Source organism: Capra hircus, chromosome 1 (genome assembly GCF_001704415.2).
Source record: "Capra hircus breed San Clemente chromosome 1, ASM170441v1, whole genome shotgun sequence".
NCBI classification, from domain to species: Eukaryota; Metazoa; Chordata; class Mammalia; order Artiodactyla; family Bovidae; genus Capra; species Capra hircus.
Genome location: NC_030808.1, coordinates 50,034,806 through 50,056,282, shown reverse-complemented (window position 1 = coordinate 50,056,282; position 21,477 = coordinate 50,034,806). Strand labels below are relative to the sequence as shown.

The 21,477-nt window shown below is 36.2% G+C and overlaps 1 protein-coding gene across 2 annotated transcripts in view; it reads right to left on the bottom strand.

Annotated features, from left to right (window-relative positions):
* ALCAM (activated leukocyte cell adhesion molecule) overlaps positions 1 to 21,477 on the bottom strand; it is a 233,618-nt gene that overhangs the window by 11,834 nt on the left and 200,307 nt on the right. The window contains exons 9-14 of one of the 2 annotated variants that reach the window (XM_018061798.1): positions 16,544 to 16,656; positions 13,651 to 13,786; positions 13,412 to 13,545; positions 10,273 to 10,405; positions 8,379 to 8,417; positions 7,972 to 8,089 (exon numbers count right to left, since the gene is read on the bottom strand). In XM_018061798.1, coding sequence (XP_017917287.1) covers positions 7,972 to 8,089; positions 8,379 to 8,417; positions 10,273 to 10,405; positions 13,412 to 13,545; positions 13,651 to 13,786; positions 16,544 to 16,656 — 673 coding nt within the window. The remainder of the gene's footprint in view (positions 1 to 7,971; positions 8,090 to 8,378; positions 8,418 to 10,272; positions 10,406 to 13,411; positions 13,546 to 13,650; positions 13,787 to 16,543; positions 16,657 to 21,477) is intronic. The other variant, XM_018061867.1, reaches the window with a different exon arrangement.

The window sequence follows — 21,477 nt, the reverse complement described above, 5'->3', positions numbered from 1 at the left end:
CAAAACAATGGTGAGTCCTAGGTTGTTGCCCAGCCACGTAGCTTCTGAGTGGCCAGAGAGTTCAATCCTCAGTCTCAGCTACTCTTCTGTGTTATTTCTGTAAGTGCAGTGCTGTTAAGCATTCAAGTTGCTTTTAAGTAACATTTTAGAAGATTCTTTAACTTTTTTTGTGAGATTTTCTCCAGTACTATAAATTTGTTTCCAGGTCTCCTTGAAAGGAGGTAGGGAACTAAATCTAGCAGTGTCTTCTAAATGTGCCTTTGCTTTAGAGTTACTAAGAGATGGGATAGAGATGTTACTAATGCTACAGTGGAAATCACACTGCAGTATATAAATGTATCAAATCAACACGTGGTACACTTTAAATTTATTCAATGTTAGACATCAACTATAGTTCAACTAACATAAATTTAAAAGGGGATAAAGGAGGTAGGAAAAGTGAAGGGGGTAGGAATGGCAGACATAGCCAATATATCATAATCTTGGAATGTGGTGTCATTTGAAAGGATACATAAAGTGCTGAAACAGAGTTGCACATTTGGAAAATAAAAACAATAGCCATGTATAATAACTCATACATGAAAGAGTTCATAGGACTTAAGGTTTTCCAAATGTACGCATATGTATAACAAAATTTGAAAACTGAGAGGCAACATGAGGAATTATTAATACTTCCCAGGTTAAAAGGGCATTTTCTATGATTTCTACTTTATAGCTTGCCTGGAACACAGCGCAGAAGGGCACCAGGATCACAGGTATTTACAACTGGGACCCAGGCAGTGTGGAATTGCCACTCTCAGCAAACCTGCCATTGATACCTGTGCAGGTAATCAGGGTCATAACCATGAGAACAGTTATTTTTCTCTATTGCTTGGTCACAGCTCTCAGCAAAGTAAGCTTCCCCTGGGCTAACCTTAATAAAGAGTTAGAGAAGGAGAGGAGGTTTCTAAGCCCCATATCTCAGAAGGACATTTGTCAGCAGTTTTGGGGTTTGAGGAAGGAAAGAAAGAAAAATGAATAGTTGGACTTAAAAGTTTTGATTTGATATCCTTAGCATTTCTTCAAATGACTCTCCAAAGAAACTCTCTACGAAAACAGGAAATCCTAATATCCACAGTGAAAAATAGAAGATAGCCTTTCATTTGGGCAATAGCAAATATGGGAACCACCATTATGTTAGTGGATCAGTGGATCAAAATAAATGTAACAACAGTGAATGTGCATGAAAGCAGGATGCCACTGGCATGTATTCAGCATCATGGTTCAAAGCATTTCCTTTAGGTGGGTGATTTAGGCATTTCCTTTAGGTGGATAATTTAGGTGTTTCCTTTAGGTGGGTAATGTGGTAACAGTATGGGCAGAAGCAGAAACTTGAGGAATAGGACTTCCCTTTACCTTTGAAACAATGATTAAAAAAAACACATGAAATTAAACAAATTAAGTGAAATGCTAAAAGACGCTTACTCCTTGGAAGGAAAGTTATGACCAATCTAGACAGCATATTAAAAAGCAGAGACATTACTTTGCCAACAAGGTCCGTCCAGTCAAGGCTATGGTTTTTCCAGTGGTCATGTATGGATGTGACAGTTGGACTATAAAGAAAGCTGAGCGCCACAGTAGTAATGGTTTTGAACTGTGGTGTTGGAGAAGACTCTTGAGAGTCCCTTGGACTGCAAGGAGATCCAACCATTCCGTCCTAAAGGAGATCAGTCCTGGGTGTTCATTGGAAGGACTGATGTTGAAGATGAAACTCCAATACTTTGGCCACCTCATGCGAAGAGCTGACTCATTTGAAAAGACCCTAATGCTGGGAAAGATTGAGGGCAGGAGGAGAAGGGGACGACAGAGGATGACATGGCTGGATGGCATCACCGACTCGATGGATATGGGTTTGGGTGGACTCTGGGAGTTGGTGATGGACAGGGAGGCCTGGCGTGCTGCGGTTCATGGGGTCACAGAGTCGGACACGACTGAGTGACTGAATTGAACTGAACTGAAGTGAAATGCATGTATATAGACAGGCTTCCCTGGTGGCTCAGTGGTAAAGAATTCACCTGCCAATGCAGGAGATGCAGTTTTGATCCCTGGGTTAGAAAGATCCCCTGGAGAAGGAAATGGCAACTCATTCCAGTATTCTTATTTGGGAAATCCCAGGGACAGAGGAGCTTGGTGGGCTACAGTCCATGGGGCTGCAAAGAGACAGACAGGACTGAGGGACTAAGCACACAAAGAGAGATAAAAATGGAAATTTTGATGCTATCTCTTTCCACTGGTAATGTTTCAGTTGACATGTAGTAGAAGACAGCAGGACCATGGACAGTTCTGCCCTTTTGGGGGCCATCATCTTGTGACTGACTGAATGGGGACTCCAGCATTCCCACATTATCTTATTTTCTCTTTAGTCTCTTTTATTACTTATGCTTTGATAGAATAATGGGGCATTGTCTTTTCTTCCTCTTTTGGCTGCCTGCCAGGCTATGGGGTAGTGAAGGAAAAAGAAACCAAAGCTTGGATTAGCTTGACGTCTAATACAAGGCAAGAGGCCACATCAGCTCTGCACTTGAAAACACATCCGCCAACCCCTAGCACTACATAAAATGTCAGCAGGCAATTAAAGTCAGAGATGAAGTTTTAATTCCAAAGAAGTCCTTGTGAGGCAGCAAAATATATTTGAAAGTTTATATGGGATATGGAATAAGATACCACATGCATTAACTTAGGCAGGTAATATTCACTGAGCCTTAGAGACTATGAAATATGTTTAATTAAACTTACCTCATTAAATTTTGAGGATTTCAGTTATGTAGTAATACACTAGAAAAGTCACTCAAAATGTGCCATAAATGGTCCTTCAGCCCTGTATTTTCAAGTCATTCAGCGGGGAGTCAATCTTTCCTTATGGGAACATTGATTTTAGAGAGAATATTGATTGAAAATAGAATTCAGTTAAAATTAAGTTTCTTGAAAGATCCTCTTCCATATACTAAGAGATACTAATGAGGAGAGTTTTAGAAAGGCATATAACCATATTTCTTAGTGTTTTGAGGTTAAAGACTAGTCTTCTTTAGTCTTTTGCCAATTTATGACTGTCTGTTTTTTTTTCCCTAAGACAGTAGGAGAATAGTAAAGCATTATATAAGGCAGAACTGACAAAGGATATTTGTCAATTTTAGACTTCCATATTGTCCTCATATTGTAAAAAAACTTCATGAAAATAGTCATGAGTTCCACAGTTGTAAAAGATAAATCTTGGTAAATTTCCAAGATCCATATAACATGTATTTTGAGATTATAAATGTTTGGTTGTTGCTTACTTTCAGTTTAGTGATAAGAAGTATGGTGGCTAAGTGTCTCTTAAATGTAGCCAATCAGGAAATTATGGTTTTAACATACTTCTGAGTAAGCTTGTGGCTACATCATGCTGCCTTACATTTTTTCATTTATCTCTGACTCTTTCAATTTTTCAGTAGTTCTTGTACTATTAAAAGTGTAGGAGAGAATTTAAAACTCAAAAAGTAACATTTAACTTACTCCAGATATTAAAAACAATGTTCAGAGAACATGATGGAGTGAAATGGAGTAAATAATTTTAAAAGTCATTGAATTATCTCTAGGTCTAGGTCTTTATGTTTCCATGTTTCCTATTAAACATGGCTCAGATGGTAAAGAATCTGCCTGCAGTGTAGGAGACTGGAGTTTGATCCCTGGGTCAGGAAGATCCCTTCGAGAAGGGAATGACTACTCACTCCAGTATTCTTGCCTGGAGAATTCCATGGACAGAGAAGCCTGATGGGCTACAGTTCATGGGGTTGCAAAGAGTTGGACATGACTGAATGACCAATATTTTCACTTTTTTCAACTGTTAAACAACTAGATGTAAACTGGGTTTAGTCAGTTAATACCTTTTGCCTGGAAATGACAGTTAATACCCTGCATGCATAGGAAATGATGAGTCATCCATTCTCACTATCAAAATATCTCAATAAAAAATTTCCAGTGAGAAGTTATATGGATCAAAACATTAGAGGAAGCACGAGTCCTTATTCTGCAATGAACATACCATATCACAACGTCAAGCACAACTGCTAAGCATTTCCTACTGCAGTTTTCCCTATTTAAAATAGGTATAAAAATACGTATCTCACATGAATGGAATGGGGAGTTCCTGGTTTTTGCTTAGTCACTAGGTATGTTGTACTCAAATTCTACTTGGGCATAAAAGATTGTTTCTCTCATTTGTCTCTCCACTGATGTTAAATTGCCAATGCAAAGAACTAATTTAATTGTTGCTACAAGTTGTTTGCAATAATGTGTGACTCACTAAGATTGTTGATGGTATCATTTCACAGGAGGGTAAACACAGGGGTATATTTCTTTAGGTATCTGAGAAAAAAGTCTGAACCATATATTTATTATTAAATTCTCTCATATCCATATAAAATGGTGATGAATTAAGCTAAACATAGAAATGAAACTCATATTGATTTGTAAAGGTGAAGTTACCTAGAAGAAAAGGAAGAAAGGGAGTATAGTGGACCCCAAAATAGATTTAAGAATTCTTAACCTGAAAGCTCTTATTATGAATCTGCACTTACTCTGGGCATAAGTATTAACAATAACTCATATAGCAAAAATGCTTGCTTATCTCAGAGGGCAGTAAAAGGAACAGCTAGTCAGGAATGTGAAGCACTTTCTAGGAGAAGGAAATGGCACCCACTCCAGTATTCTTGCCTGGAAAATCCCAAGGATAGCGGAGCCTGGCAGGCTACAGCCCATGGGGTCGCAAAGAGTCAGACACGACTGAGTGAGCACAAATGTGAAGCACCTAGCAAATCTGAAGAGTTCTGCAAAGTCTTAACAAAAACACTTTGATGCTTGGGGTAAAAATTGCAATTTATTATTTTGATTACCAATAATACTGACTCTAGCAAAGTTGGTGCACTTTTCAATTAATAATAGTTATTTAGACAAATGTTCAAGTCAGATGGTAAAATAAGTACTTAATTAAATGAAGTACTTCAAAAGAAATGCATGCAGTCTTAGTCCTTAAACTAAAGAACTATGAAGCTAAATGTCCAGCATTTATTTACCCATGATTTTAATTCTGGGTTACCATATGGTAATATCCAATGACGTAACTTAAAACACAACAACCTCCCTGTCCTCCATACACAGTATTTTTTTCTATGCATAGAAAGACAAAGAGTATATGATGAAATATTGGCAATCAGAGTAGGATGATTAAGGACACTGGAGAGCACCATGAATTTCACATTCATTTGATCATAATGTACAAGACTGCTGTTTATTTTTCAGTGTAATTTCAGGATACAGAGAAATTTTATTTTTATTCTTTAAGAAGTAAAATTAATTTGAAGTGCCCTAAATAAATAAAACCAAAATACTTTAGAGGCCAAGTTGTTAGATTTGTGAGCACCTCATTGTAGATTATAAAGGAAGGATAAGATTTTGATAGTCGGGAAACTTAGACACATAGAAGGAGAATTTCTAATAAGATAGATACTGCCTTTGGGAAACTGCATTTCCTTTCTTCTACATGGTACAGACAGTCTTCTAAACTTTCCACAGAAACCATGGGTACAAAGCAACAATGAAGAGTTTGTAGGTAAAATGTTCACTGAGAAAAAACCCCACATTTGTTATCAAGTGATAGTGTGGACTGTTCAAGACTGAGGACTGAAGTGCCACGACTAGCAGTGGCTCTGCCCTAGTGGGAGAGTGGACATGCATATCAACTACAGTATACAATAGGAATGTGTTCCTGCCTCTCTGAAGAGAGAAAAAGTAAGGCATAATGAGAAAAAATAAGACTTAGGAATTAAACACAGAGATTCTAAAACACTACTGCCTTAAATAAAATATAATTCTGTCCCTAACAAGTATGTGATCTTAAGCAAGCCTTATAACCACTCTCTGGCTTAGTTTTTTTCCAAAGTGAAATATGTATAATAAGATTATCTACTTCAAAGATGGACTGTGAGAACAAGGCAGAACTCAATCCATACTCATATTATGTGAGTTTAAAAATGGGGATCAGGATTGGAACTCATGTACACCCATGGTGGATTCATGTCAATGTATGGCAAAACCAATACAGTATTGTAAAGTAAAATAAAGTAAAAATAAAAATTAAAAAAAAAATAAAAATACTAAGGTACTATGTTCCTTTGATGGCAGATCCGTTCAAATATTACTTTACTGAAATTTGTATCTGTAAAGAGTAGAATCATGGATCTGATTCAGTCTGTTTTTTCTTTTGATTTTAAGTTAACTCAACCTGAGTTGTTGATAGGGGTTATATCAAAACATCAAGAAAATACAAAATAAAGTCCAAAGTTGCCACAAGCTACACACATTCCCTTGTAAAATTCAATTTCCTCATTTATAAGATACAGGGGTTTGAAACTCATGATTGAAACAAAAGGTATGCCACAGAATCACTAATGGAATTTTTATAAAATGCAATGCAAGAACCCTATCTTTGCCCAATTACATCTGAATCTAGGGTCAGAGCTGGGGCAATGAGGAGTACAAGGTACATGTGTATGTTAAGAATCTTCACTGTTAAGGGTGAAAGAAGGAGTAAAAAAGCGTGCTTAAAACTCAACATTCAGAAAACTAAGATCATGGCCTCTGGTCCCATCACCCCATGGCAAATAGAAGGGGGAAAAGTGGAAACAGTGACAGATTTTATTTTCTTGGATTCCAAAATCACTATGGATGTGATTGCAACCATGAAATTAAAAGATGATGGATCCTTGGAAGCAAAGCTATGACAAAACTACACAGCATATTAAAAAGCAGAGATATCACTTTGCCAACAAATGTCTGTATAGTCAAAGCCATGGCTTTTCCAATAGTCATGTACAGATGGGAGAGTTGGATCATAAAGAAGGTTGAGTGCTGAAGAACTGATGCTTTTGAACTATGGTGTTGGAGAAGACTCTTGAGAGTCCCTTGGACTGCAAGGAGATTAAACTGGTCAATCCTAAAGTACATCAACCCTGAACATTCACTGAAAGGACTGATGCTGAAGCTAAAGCTCCAACTGGGCCACCTGATGCAAAGAGCCAACTCACTGGAAAAGAACCTGATGCTTGGAAAGATTAAGGGCAGGAGAAGCATGACAGAGGATGAGATGATTGAATGGCATTGCTGACTCAATGGACCTGAGTTTGAGCAAACTCCAGGAGACAGTGAAGGACAGGGAAGCCTAGCATGCTGTGGTCCATGTGGTCCAAAGAGTTGGACACATTTGCTGACTGAACAACAAGTGTTTATTGGATTTTCAGTATAAAACACTATTAGATGATTTGTGAGGTTGACTCTATATGGATTATTATATCATTCTAATAATCTTTAATCTAAACACCATTTAGTCACTTTTAAAGTAATTTAATTACTTTAATCATTTTTTTTTCAAGTTCAACACAACATAATGATGACTTTTTCCCTGAATTAGATCCTCCTATGAAACAAAGTGACCTAACTAGAATCTAAGAGGAGTAGTGACAGCAAGGCGGCTTGACCTCACCAACAATTTTGCTGCTGGCCTGTCACTATAAAGACACCTGATGTTCCCATGGGATATACTAACCACTTTTAATTAATGTCCACAAACCTCCGTCAAACAGTTCAGAATGGCTGACTCCTAGGGACTATGTGCTTTTTAAAAATCTACCTATGCATTGAGAAAAATAAGATAATTCAATTCGGACTATTGACTGAGAAAAATAAGGGGACACATGTGACATCACTCCAAGTCATGTCCCCAGTGTTGGTAATGTAGCCATGGTGAGCTGAAGACAAAACATCGTCAGCCTGACTTTGGGCAATATGTCTTTCCTCTTAGAGAAATTTACATGCTCAGCTGAAATAAACATAATGAACACATTGAATTTCTCCCTGTGAAAGTCAATGAACAATGAAGATCTTTTTTCTTCAACTTACTTTGATTTCTTCATGTATAGCCAATAGACGACACCAGCAACTAGGGCAGCGAGGAGGAGACCAACAACAATTCCCACAATTAGTTTTGCCTGGTCATTAACCTTTTCTTTGTTTTCATCTACAACAAAGAAGAGAAGCCCATGCAATTACAGACAATGCCAAGCATTTCTGAAAAGAAGTCAATCTAGTTATTATTTCTGATTAAAAATGACCAAGGCTCACTACCAAGAGTAACATGCAAACTTGTGCTTCTAAAGGATTAAAATTTTAGCATTCTTACTATCTTGTCTCATTTGCTGTTTTAATTCAAATCAAAATGTGGCAGCTAGGAAAATTACTTATGCAATGACACTTCATAAATCTTGAGCAGATAGTCAAGGAAGAAGAGCCGGCAGCATAGTACCTACCACTTATCTCGTCTGCCTCATCGTGTTCTGGAATACTTACTGAAATGAAAAATGTTAATATGAAATTAAAAACAAAATTTGTTGATATATGAAAGTCACCTTTACCATTATAGTATGATGTAATAATACTCAAAAATAAAATATCTATTCTACAGCTGAGGGTAGAAAAATTTACATTTAATAAAGCATGAACTTCAGTACAAAGAAATTCATCTTCTATTAAAGACAGTAGTTAAAACTGCAAAGGTATTGATCTACCACAGAAAACTTCACAACTGACGAGCTATAGTATTAATCTGAAATCCATATTAACTTTCCCACTATCTACCACCTTTTAATAGGATTTCTTTTTTTAGGAGAAACAAGTTGCAGTGCATGGAATCTACAGTGTAGTGTTTCTCAACTTCAATTTTCCTGCCTCAGTGGAGGAGAATTTATTTTCATACTCTAGTGTCAGAAATTTGCCACTTAGAGACATTTTCAAAGTGGTAGGAATGGTGGTTAAAACTGGGGACATCTCAGAGGTGAAGGTGCAATATATGTGATGCTTGTAAAAGCCCTCCAAATAACTAATAGCACTATCATCTTGGCCCATTTAAAGGATTGTCACTGTGGTGGATTATCATTTAATATTAGACTAAATAAATATTTTTCTATGAACATGGGCTTGCATCAGAATTTTCAGTGATTGTTAAAATGCAGATTCCTAGACCCCTCCTCATACCTACTATATTGGAATTTTAGGAGGTGCTCATTGACTTTGAAAATGATGGTATTAAATGTTGATCAAACCACTGCAAGGTCTATAAAGCCACTATTCAATGGGTTAGAATTAAAAAGAGAGACTTGTGTTCAGGAAGAAAGGATAACTTCTCTTTTAGGTAGGACAAATCAATACTCACTGAATTGAATTCAGAGAAGTCAATGCACCTGTTTTAGAGTTAAATTCATTTGGTTCTTTTCTCCTGTCAATCCAAAAGGCTTTTATATTCCAGTCATATTCTGTTAAGGGCCATTATCTTTAGAAAATTATTTTCTCCTAGCTTCAGCTAATTCCTAGGCAGTATATCTCTATCTTGCTAAAATCACATAGAGGATTCCAACTGACTGAAGAATGAAAGTTTGGAGAGTCAGTTGGTATCCTGTCCAGATCTGAGTCTCAGTCTAGGCCAGCCCTGATTTAAGACTAACACAGCAAAATAAAGAAATATAGAATTGAAGATGAGAGATAACTTCAACTTAAATAAAGAAACAGCTCTTGGTATGTATCCATTACCTTGATTTCAGCATTGACAGATTTTTTTCACTTTCTCTGAGATTATCTCATTTGTTTGATATTTAACCTATGATTCAAATATGATATTCAAATGCATCAATTTTTGAAACTAGATTTTTGGATTCCTGATATCAGTTTTACTACCAATTTGCTGAATGACTTTAAGCATGTGGCATTCCTTTGCAAAATAAGAAGAGGATAAATACCACAAAGAATTGAAATGCAAAATAATAGATTAAAGGGAATTAAAAATTTACTAAAATTAAAACTGTTAGAGAAATGTTTTCAGGTAATCTTTGAATCATCTGTACTGTGAACACAAAACATGGATTCAATAAGAGCAACACAGTCCTTATCCTCTGTTGATCTTGGAAATATTCCTGTACAAGATAAAGTCTCTGATCCATAAAACATGAGATGATTTAACCGTCAAGACAAGGATTGTAAAGAATGGACACCAGGAAAAAAAAAAAAGAACCTTATGATGATGATACCAAATGCAAAATAAATAAAACTTACCATAATGCAGTACAGGAAGATGGAATTGAAGATTTTAAACTAATGAAGAATAACTTCAAATTTTCTTACTTTTTTTAATGCCAGAAATGAAATACTCACTAGCAGAGACATTCAAGGAGTTTACTGTTCTCTCCAGCTGGTTTTCTGCTGTGCAAGTTAATGTAACATTCTCTTCAGGGGAAATGATAATTTTACTATAATACCTGCCATTGATATATGGAGATTCCTCTGTCTGGAAAAAGAAAAGGAAAATGGCTTTAGAAATGGAAATGAATTAAAAACATAGGAAAGAGTAACACTGAATGAAACAAAATAGGTGTGGTGCTCTGTGGCATTATCTGGCATGCAAGGGTATATGTAAGTTCATAGATGAGACCATTTCAGGTTTATAACTACATCAGAGAGGAAAAAGAATAGTGAATCCATACTTGGATTTCTCTTTATGTTTCTATTATTAATTTTAATAATTAAACTAACTAAGCTCTTCTTTTTCAATAGATGCTCAAGTTAGTTTATATTTTGGCATGATAGTACCTATCTCAAAATAATCAATTAGAGATTAACTCATCACCAGTTTTCTCCTAATAAACTTATGAGTTTAATTCTATTTGTAAACTACATCCTCAGTTAGTACAGCATGGGACTCTTAATCCCAGGGTGATGGGTTTGTGCCCTAAGTTGGGTGGTTACTGTCCTATGTTTTGGGCTTCCCTGGTGGCTCAGCAGTAAAGAATCTGCCTGGAATGCAGGAGATGTGGGTTCAATCCCTGGATCAGGACGATCCCCTGGAGAAGGAAATGGCAACCCACTCCAGTATTCTTGCCTATATTCTTGCCTGGGCAATCTCAAGGACAGAGGAGCCTGGGGGACGACAGTCTGCAAAAAGGTTGGACATGACTTGTCGACTAAAAAACAAAACTCATTCTCCTCCACTATAACGGTGAATTCTTTTATTTTAAACCATGATACATACGTGCATATGTATATATGGTTTTCTCATGGGAAAACCAGACTCTCTTTCTCAATTTTATTGAGTTAAATACAGAGGATGGGTTCTTTGTCAGTGACTAGTGATGAGGGTAACCACTGCTATTTAATTTCTTCAAACATAAGAGACAATCCACACTACTCTCTTCTGGATTCTCAGTCCAACTCCACTAAAGCAAGCATGTACTTGCATTGTTTTCTGAGACATATTATACACACCATGTCCTCTAGTCCTCTATTGCTCTATATTTGCTTTCTTCTCAACTGCATTGTAAAAGCCTTGAGGACAGGAAAGAGCTTCATGATTAGAGATATCGTGGAGTCCCTGGGATAGGGGTGGGACAGAGGTATTAGTAGTTGTAAAATAATAGATTCACCATGTGATTGAGGAGGGAACAAATAAAAAAATTATGGCTGGATCAGCACAAGCCTAGGACAAGAAAAATAACATATCACCTAGTGGGCCAGAATCAATCCTTCTCCTTGACAATGAAGAATGGAATTATTATTTTTATCCTCATAGTAAGTTCACCTGCTATTTTTCCAATTCCCACCAGTATTTTTCATATGACTTTCTCACTGGACTTTTCTCATATGACTTTTCTTGTTTTTATTACTTTATCTCTACAAAATGCATTTGCTTATTTCTAGGTTGACCTTTTAAATCTTTGTAACTTTTTCTTCATTAAACACTAATCTGATACTTATTTTTCTATTTTTTATGTTTGCATTACCCAGAAACAAAAGGTTTTTTGCTGTAATTATTAAATTGAACTAGACAGCAAAAAAAGAATAGAGTAGAATAGAAACAGTCATTTTTGATGCTAAAAAAGAGATCTAAACATTGTCGGCAATTCAGGTCTTTATTCTGAAATCAAGACCCTCTTTGTCATCCTCAGGCATGTTCTCTTGCTTGTGTCCCATCATATATAACCAAATCAGGAAGCCTTGGCTTGTGTCCACCCCTTTAGGGACATTCTGTACTTGAGTTATGCAAGTAAACATGCATCACCCATAGTTGAAAGAGTCAAAATTCACCATGTTCTGCAAAACTTGACTACATAAGCTGGACCAGTAGCCCACCTTCCCTAGACAGAGAAAGAGCGGACACTTTAAATTACAATTCTGGTTTATGCATGCCTTCTCAGATTTCAACTGAGTTGAAAGCTGGGAAAGAGGGAACACAGAAGATTCAAATAATCAAGTGGCTCATGTGGGTATTCCTGAGGAATCTTTAAGTGGCTCCACTGAGAAGAGGGACATGAAGACTGTTGTAGAGAGAATGGAATTAACAGTATGTCAGTAACACAAGTTGACTGGCAATTTAATGGGATTACAGATCTGAACAGTTTGTGATAAGCTAGATTCTCATATTTTTTTTTCTAAGAGAAAATTATTGGTAGTGTTCATACATTCTTAGCCTTTTACTACTGCAAACTAAAATGGTGTGACAAAGGTACAAATATTACTGTTTGGTTTACATACAAGTTTGTTCAGCAGAAATCATCCTAGATACTATGTATTTAGCTAGCCTTACTTTGGCCCCAGTATACACAGATCAGACCATATGTTCACAGTGACTATATTCTTCACTATTCCCCAGGGCCCAGTCTCAAGAAGAAATAACCCATAATGTGCAAAAAGTAAGCAAAGTGTAAGTGAGGCCACTTATACTGAGATGTAGAAATTCAGGATGTAGGTAAATATATACCTTAATGTTTTAATCACCCAAATTTCAGGAATTAGTGACCATGGGATAATACCTAATTTATATATTTTTAAAATTTATTTTTAATTGGAGGATAATTGCTTTACAGTGTTGTGTTGGTTGCTGTGGTACAACAATGTGAGTCAGCCTTAAGCGTACATATATCCCCTCACTTGAGACTTCCTCCCACCCCCCACCCTATGACACCCCTCTAGGTCATCACAGAGCACCCTATGCTATATAGCAGCTTCCCATGAGATATCTATTTTATACATGGTCATATGCATACGTCAATACTACTCTCTTAATTTGTCCAGATACTGACCACAACAAAATAAGTCTTTCATGCTCCATGATCCTAGGATTTTAAATTTCTCTTTGAGCTATGGTCTTCCTTTGGGAAAATTAAGAAGTTAGCAAAAGCTTTCTCTGAGGACATACTGTGAATTTCATGTTGATAATAAGTTAGCTTACAGCTTAGGTGCCTAAATAAAACCCTACACTGGACCAAGTACAACACACAACAAGAAGACAAATACTTGCTTGGTTTATGACACTTCCACTGCCAGTAATTGTCCACTGTATAGCTGGCTTCGGAAAACCTTCCACATGGCAGATTATTGTTTTAGACAGTCCACTAGGATCAGTTTTCTTTGTCATTTTGATTTGAGGTTTCCCTAAAAATATTACAATTAAAATAAGATGTTGAACTGAGATCATAAAAGAAACAGATATTAAATTCTCAAAGAAAAATTTGAATTGGTGCTCACGTATTTTATTACCTTCTACAATCAGAGTCAATGACTCTCTTTTCTTTAATCCTTCAACCTCTTGCAGAGCTGTTTCACAGACATAGTTTCCAGCATCCTGATAATGAAGACTAGAAAATGATGGGCTAGATCGAAGCTTGATGTTATCCTGATTAAATAAAAAGTTAATTATGTCACATGGCACAATTATAGCTCTCCATGTATTTATTATATAATAATACAGACTGAAATTATTCTTCTGGGTCTAATGAAAATTTCTTTTCTTAACTTCAAATGCTTTCACAAATAGGCTTCCTTTTTCCTCTGTACTTTTAGAGTTAGACAAATCAGAGTTTTATTTCAGACTCTTCCATTTACTGAATTTATATCTGGAACAAGTTCATAAACTTCTGAGATTCAGCTTCCTTACCTGTGAATAGGGTAGTAATCTTACCATATTAAAGATAGTTATCAAGATATTGAATCTGTTACAGAACAATTAAGACAAAAATGTTTTTTAAAGAAAACTTTTAAATGGCTTACTATACTAAAATTTCTATGAACAAAGAAAATGCAACATTTAACTTTGAAAATAATTTGATATATAGAAAATACTACTATTTACCAGGAATTGAAATGCTCCTAAGGCAACTAAACACAATCTTAAGATTATATGGTCTTTGTACACTATAATTTTTTTTCCATTTCCATCAACTAACCAATAGCCAGGCAATATTGATCAGCACTACTGATATGAGTTATTCAATCAACAACAGTGACTGCAGCTTATGTGGAAACTGGTTTAACCAAGTAAACTTAGCTTCTCTAGTTCTGAGTAAAACACACCGTGAGTGTTCATATACCAGAAACCTATCAAACCCTTTGACCATTAACTACCACAAACACATCATGTTAAGTATTCAGTCTATGGAGTGACATTTTAACTATCTGAGCAAAGGAAATGTGATGAAGCTGTGTTTAAGAGAAAATGAAATAATAAACCGAGTTTTAAGAGTTAAGATAACAAGTAACAGAGGATCTGGCATGAAAAGAGATCAAAAACCAATAGAAAATAATTTACATTTTCATCTAAAAGAAACATCTAAAAGAAACTTCCCACAACTTTTTACAAAAATAATTCTTGTCAACCCCTATTTTAAGTGGTTTGATATGTTTTTGTCAACTCATTACTGGTTAAGTGCTTCTGCTACATGTCGCATTACAGGAATAAACAGACTGGGTGTATACTAGTTAAGGATTTGAGTGGAGGGAACATAGTAACAACCTTTCCCTTTGTTGATAAAGAAAAAAAGTGAATGTGAAGTCGCTCAGTCCTGTCCAACTCTTTGGGACCCCATGGACTATAGCCTACCAGGCTCCTCCGTTCATGGGATTTTCCAGGCAAGAGTACTGGAGGGGGTTGCCATCGCCTTCTCAACACAGGGATCGAACCCAGGTCTCCCACATTGTAGGCAGACACTTTACCATCTGAGCCACCAGGGAAGTCCTGGTGATAACCTTATCTATGTTGATAACCTTAGTTAATAACCTTATCCCAAATCACCAATTTCCAATCCTACTGATCTCACTCTAAAAAGATAACAGCAATGCTTGGGTCCTCAGATAATGACCTACATTTCAGATGATAACAAGAACATAAGCACTCAGGACAACATATTAAAAAGCAGAGACATTACTTTGCTGACAAAGGTCCATCTAGTCAAAGCTATTAGTCATGTATGGATGTGAGAGTTGGACCATAAAGAAAGCTGAGCACCGAAGAATTGACACTTTTGAACTGTATTGTTGGAGAAGACTCTTGAGGGTCCCTTGGACTACATGGAGATCCAACCAGTCAATTGTAAAGGAAATCAGTCCTGAATATTCATTGGAAGGACTGATGTTGAAGCTGAAGCTCCAATATTTTGGCCACCTGATGCAAAGAACTGACTAATTTGAAAAGACCCTGATGCTGAGAAAAACTGAAAGGGGGAGAAGAAGGGGACAACAGAGGATGAGATGGTTGGATGGCATCACCGACTCAATGGTCATGAGTTTGGATAAACTCAAGGAGTTGGTGATGGACAAGGAAGCCTGGCGTGCTAAGGTTCATGGGGTCACAAAGAGTCGGACACAACTGAGCAACAGAACTAAACTGAACTAAAACACTCAGAAAATACAGACTAAGCTCCTAGTATGTTCCAAGTGTTCTACTATGGCGCAGGGGTGAAAAGAGATTGCTACCATCAAGGAGCTACTAATTCATGGAACCCACATTCAGACACTTAAGGTCAGTCTCCAGAAAGGCAGAAGGTTATGTGACTAAAGTGTGGTGTTTATGCTCGGTAAGGCCTGGGCTTGATCCTCTACTCTGTCACCTATGAGCTCTCTGATTTCTCTCACTTCAAGTTCTTTCAAATAATGTAGGGAACTAACCATTTTCTTGCATATTTCACAGAGTTGTTATAAACACACTGTTAATAGCATTATGGGTTAAAACACACTGGAAATTGCTAAAATATATAACTGTATATGTGTGTGTGTCCATAGTGAAGTGAAGTGAAGTCGCTCAGTTGTGTCCGACTCTTTGCGACCCCATAGACGGTAGCCTACCAGGCTCCTCCGTCCATGGGATTTTCCAGGCAAGAGTACTGGATTGGGTTGCCACATATGCATGTGTATATGTGTATAATTATTTAGTAGATACACATAATTAAATTAATGCCCCTAACTAAGTTTCAGAGCAACAATTACGGATGCCATAGTGATGTTGAGTACCTCTAAATTTTATTGTAGTAATCTTTATTATTACATATATGAAAAGAGAGTATGAGTTTGGGTGTATATACATATTACACATGAATATACAAGAGAAGCCTGAAAGGAGTCAGTCCAAAAGTGAAACATTACCAAGAATATTACTTACTTTCATCCACACCACAGTTGCATTCCTACTGGCAGATATTGTGCATGACACAGGCAGAGCATCGCCAATCTGCTTGGTCACCTCCCCACTTGGGTTTAAGGACAAATCCAAATCTGTGAAGCAGAAAAATATGCTTGAAATACAACTCCAGAAAGTAAGACAGTCAAAATATTTTTGGAGAAAAATATAGATGAAAGAAAGAAAAACTCCTGCTAACTCTACTTGAAATTCAAAAGTGATTTATGTCCCTGAAATAACTCAAGTGTACAATAATCGCTCTAGTTTTTCAAGTCAGCTTTGAGACCAGTTTGGACAAGTGCAAATGGTCAATTTAATTGATTATGCATTTATATGAAGTTAACATGATTGATGTTTTGAATGCATGTAAGTATTCATCTGGGGTCTACCACCTTCAGAAAAAAATTCTTAAATCACTTCTGGAAGAAAATAAAGAAAGATGATGACTAAGTAAATATTATGAAAAGAACTGATAAAATATACCATGGGAAATCAAGTATATTTAGACAGCAGGTGATAAACTAAACTATCATAAAGTGTTTACATGTTCCTTCAGAGAGAAATGACTACAGTAGCTAGATATTTTTAAAAAATGCTATTCCATTTCTCATGTAGTTGAAATTTTAAATTTAATATTTTTGTTGAAAGATAATTGCTTTATAGAATTTTGTTGTTCTCTGTCAAACTCCAACATGAATCAGCCATAGGTATACATATATCCCCTCCCTTTAGAACCTCCCTCCCATCTCCCACCCCATCCCACCCCTTAGGTTGATACAGAGCCGCTATTTGAGTTTCCCGAGCCATACAGCAAATCCCCGTTGGCTATCTATTTTACATATGGTAATGTAAGTTTCCATGTTACTCTTACCATACATCTCATCCTCTCCTCCCCTCTCCCTAGGTCCATAAGTATATCCTCTATGTCTGTTTCTCCTTGTTGCCCTGAAAATAAATTCTTCAGTACCATTTTCCCAGATTCCGTATATATGCATTAGAATATGATATTTATCTTTCCTTTTCTGACTTACTTCACTCTGTATAATAGGCTCTAGGTTTATCCACATCATTACCACTGGCTCAAATGCATTCCTTTCTATGGCTGAGTAATATTCCATTGTGTATATGCACCATAACTTCTTATCCATTCATCTGTCTATGGACGTCTTCCATGTTTTAGGTATTGTAAATAGTGCTGCAGTGAACAATGGGATACATGTGTCTTTTTCATTTTGGTTTCCTCAGGCTATATGCTTAGGAGTGGGATTGCTGGGCCATATGGTGGTTTTATTCCTAGTTTTTTAAGGAATCTCCAAACTGTCTTGCATAGTAGCTGTATCAATTTACATTCCCACCAACAGTGGAAGAGGGTTCCCTTTTCTCCACACACTTTCCAGCATTTACTGTTTGTAGACATTTTGATGATGGCCAATCTGACTGGTGTGAGGTGATATCTCATTGTAGTTTGATTTGCATTTCTCTAATAATGAGCGATGTTGAGCATCTTTTCATGTGCTTGTTAGCCATCTGTATATCTTCTTTGGAGAAATGTCTGTCTGGGTCTTTTCCCCACTTTTTGATTGGCTTGTTTGTTTTTATGGTATTGAGTTGTGTGAGGAAATTAATCCTTTGTCAGTTGTTTCATTTGCTATTATTTACTACCATTCTGAGGGCTGTCTTTTCACCTTGCTTATAGTTTCTTTTGCTGTGCAAAAGCTTTTAAGTTTAATCAGGTCCCACTTGTTTACTTTTGTTTTTATTTCTGTTACTCTAGGAGGTGGGCCATAGAGGAACTTGCTTTGATTTATGTCATCAATTGTTCTGCCTATGTTTTCCTCTAAGATTTTTATAGTTTCTGGTCTTATATTTAAGCCTTTTATCCATTTGGAGTTTATATTTGTGTATGGTGTTAGGAACTGTTTTAATTTCATTCTTTTATATGTAGCTGTCCAGTTTTTCCAGCACCATTTATTGAAGAGGCTGTCTTTGTGCCATTGTATATTCTTGCCTCCTTTGTCAAAAATAAGGTACCCATAGGTTCATGGGTTTATTTCTTTGCTTTCTACCTTGTTCCATTGGTTTATATTTCTGTTTTAGTACCAGTACCATACTGTCTTGATGACTGTAGCTTTGTAGTATATCTGCAGTCAGGAAGGGTGATTCCTCCAGCTTCATTCTTCTTTCTTAAGACTGCTTTGGTTATTTGGCATCTTTTGTGTTTCCATATGAATCATGAACTATTTTGTTCTAGTTCTGTGAAAAATGCCATTGGTAATTTCATAGGGACCACAATGAATCTGTAGATTGCATTTGGTAATAAAGTCATTTTCACAATATTGATTCTTCCTACCCAGGAACAAGGAATATCTCTCCATCTGTTTACGTCACCTTTGATTTCTTTCATTAGTGTCTTCTAATTTTCTGTGTACAGTTCATCTCCTTCGGTAAGTTTATTCCTAGATATTTAGTTATTTTTGTTGTAATGGTGAATGGGATTGATTAATTTCTCTTTCTGATTTTTCATTGTTAATATATAGAAATGCAAGTGATTTCTGTGCATTGATTTTGTATCCTGCAACTTTGCTAAATTCACTGATTAGCTCTAGTAATTTTCAGCTACTATCATTAGGGTTTTCTATGTGCAGTATTATGTCCTCTGCAAACAGTGAGAGCTTTACTTCTTTTCTGATCTGGATTCCTTTCATTTCTTCTTCTTCTCTGATTGCTGTAGCTAGGACTTCCAGAACTAAATAGAACAGTGATAAAAGTGGACACCTTTGTCTTGTTCCTAATCTTAGGGGGAATGCTTTCAGCTTTTCACTGAGAATAATGTTCACTGTAGGCTTATCATATATGGCCTTTACTATGTTGAGGTAGGTTCCTTCTATGCCCATTTTTTGAAGAGTTTTAATAAATTGGTGCTCAATTTTGTCAAAGGCTTTTTCTGTATCTATTGAGATGATTGTATGGTTTTTATCTTTCAGTTTGTTAATATGGTGTATCACATTGATTGATTTGTGTATACTGAAGAACCTTTGCATCCCTGGAATAAACCCAACTTGATCATGGTGTATGAGCTTTTTGATGTTTTGCTGAATTCTGTTTGATAAAATTTTTTGAGGATTTTTGCATCTTGTTCATCAGTGATATTGGCCTATAGTTTTTTTGTGTGGGTGTGTTGTCTTTGTCTGGTTTTGGTATTAGGGTGATGGTGGCCTCATAGAACGAGTTTGGAAGTGTTTCTTCCTTTGCAATTTTTGGAAAGAGTTTTAGAAGGATAGGCATTAGCTCTTCTCTATTTGATAGAATTCTCCTGTGAAGCCATCTGGTCCTGGGTTTTTGTTTTTTGGGGGATTTTTGATCACAGCTTCCATTTCAGTGCTTGTAATTGGGTTGTTCATAATTTCTATTTCTTCCTGGTTCAGTCTTGGAAGATCAAACTATTTTAACAATCTGTCCATTTCTTCCAGGTTGTCTATTTTATTGCCATTAACAGCCTTTTATAGTCCTTTGTATTTCTGCATTGTCTGTTGTAACCTTTCCTTTTTCATTTCTAATTGTGTTGTTTGATTCTCTCTCTTTTTTTCCTGGTGAGCCTGGCTAATGGTTTGTCAATTTTGTTTATCATCTCAGTAAACCAGCTTTTAGTTTTATTAATCTTTACTACTGTTTCTTTTGTTTCTTTTTCCATTATTTCTGCTTGGATCTTTATGATTTCTTTCCTTCTACTGATTTTGGGACTTTTCTGTTCTTCTTTTTCCAGTTGTTTTAGGTGTAAAGTTAGGTTGTCTATTCAATGTTTTTCTTATTTCTTGAGGTAGGATTGTATTGCTATAAACTTCCCTCTTAGAACTGCTTTTGCTGTATCCCACAGGTTTTGAGTTGTCATGTTTTCATTGTCATTTGTTTCTAGAAATTTTTTGATTTCACTTTTGATTTCTTTGGTAACCTGTTGGTTATTTAGGAATGTGTTATTTGATCTCCATGTGTTTGTGTTTCTTACACTTTTTTTCTTGTAATTGATATCTAGTCTCATAGTATTGTGGTCAGAGAAGATGCTTGATGCAATTTCAATTTTCTTAAATTTACTGAGGCTTGATTTGTGACCCAAGATGTGGTCTGTCCTGGGGAATGTTCCATGTGCACTTGAGAAGAAGGTGTAGTCTTCTGCATTTGGATGGAATGTCCTGAAGATATCAATGAGATCCATCTCATCTAATGTATCATTTAAGACTTTTGTTTTCTTATTAATTTTCTGTTTTGATGAACTGTCCATTGGTGTGAGTGGGGTATTAAAGTCTCCTACTATTATTGAGTTATTGTTAATTTCTCCTTTTATGTCTGTTAGTGTTTGTCTTATGTATTGAGGTGCTCCTAAGTTGGGTGAATATTTTCAATTTTTATGTCTTCCTCTTGGATTAGTCCCTTGATCATTATGTAGTGTCCTTCCTTATCTCTTGTAATCTTTATTTTAAGGTCTATTTTGTTGATATAAGGATTGCTACTCCAGCTTTCTTTTGCTTCCCTTTTGCATGGAATATATTTTCCAATCCTCTGATTTTCAGTCTATATGTGTCTTTAGGCCTGAAGTGGGTTTCTTGTAGACAGCATATATATGAGTCATGTTTTGTATCCACTAAGCCAGTCTGTGTCTTTTGGTTGGAGCATTTAATCCATTTACATTTAAAGTAATTACTGATATATATTCCTGTTGCCATTTTCTTAATTGCTTGGGGTTGATTTTGTAGATCTTTTTTCTTCTGTTGTATTTCTTGACTATATAAGTCCCTTTAACATTTGTTGTTAAGCTGGTTTGGTGGTACTGAATTCTCTTAACTTTTGCTTCTCTGAAAAGCTATTTCTTTCTCCATCAATTTTAAATGAGATTTTTGCTGGGTACAATAATCTTGGTTGTA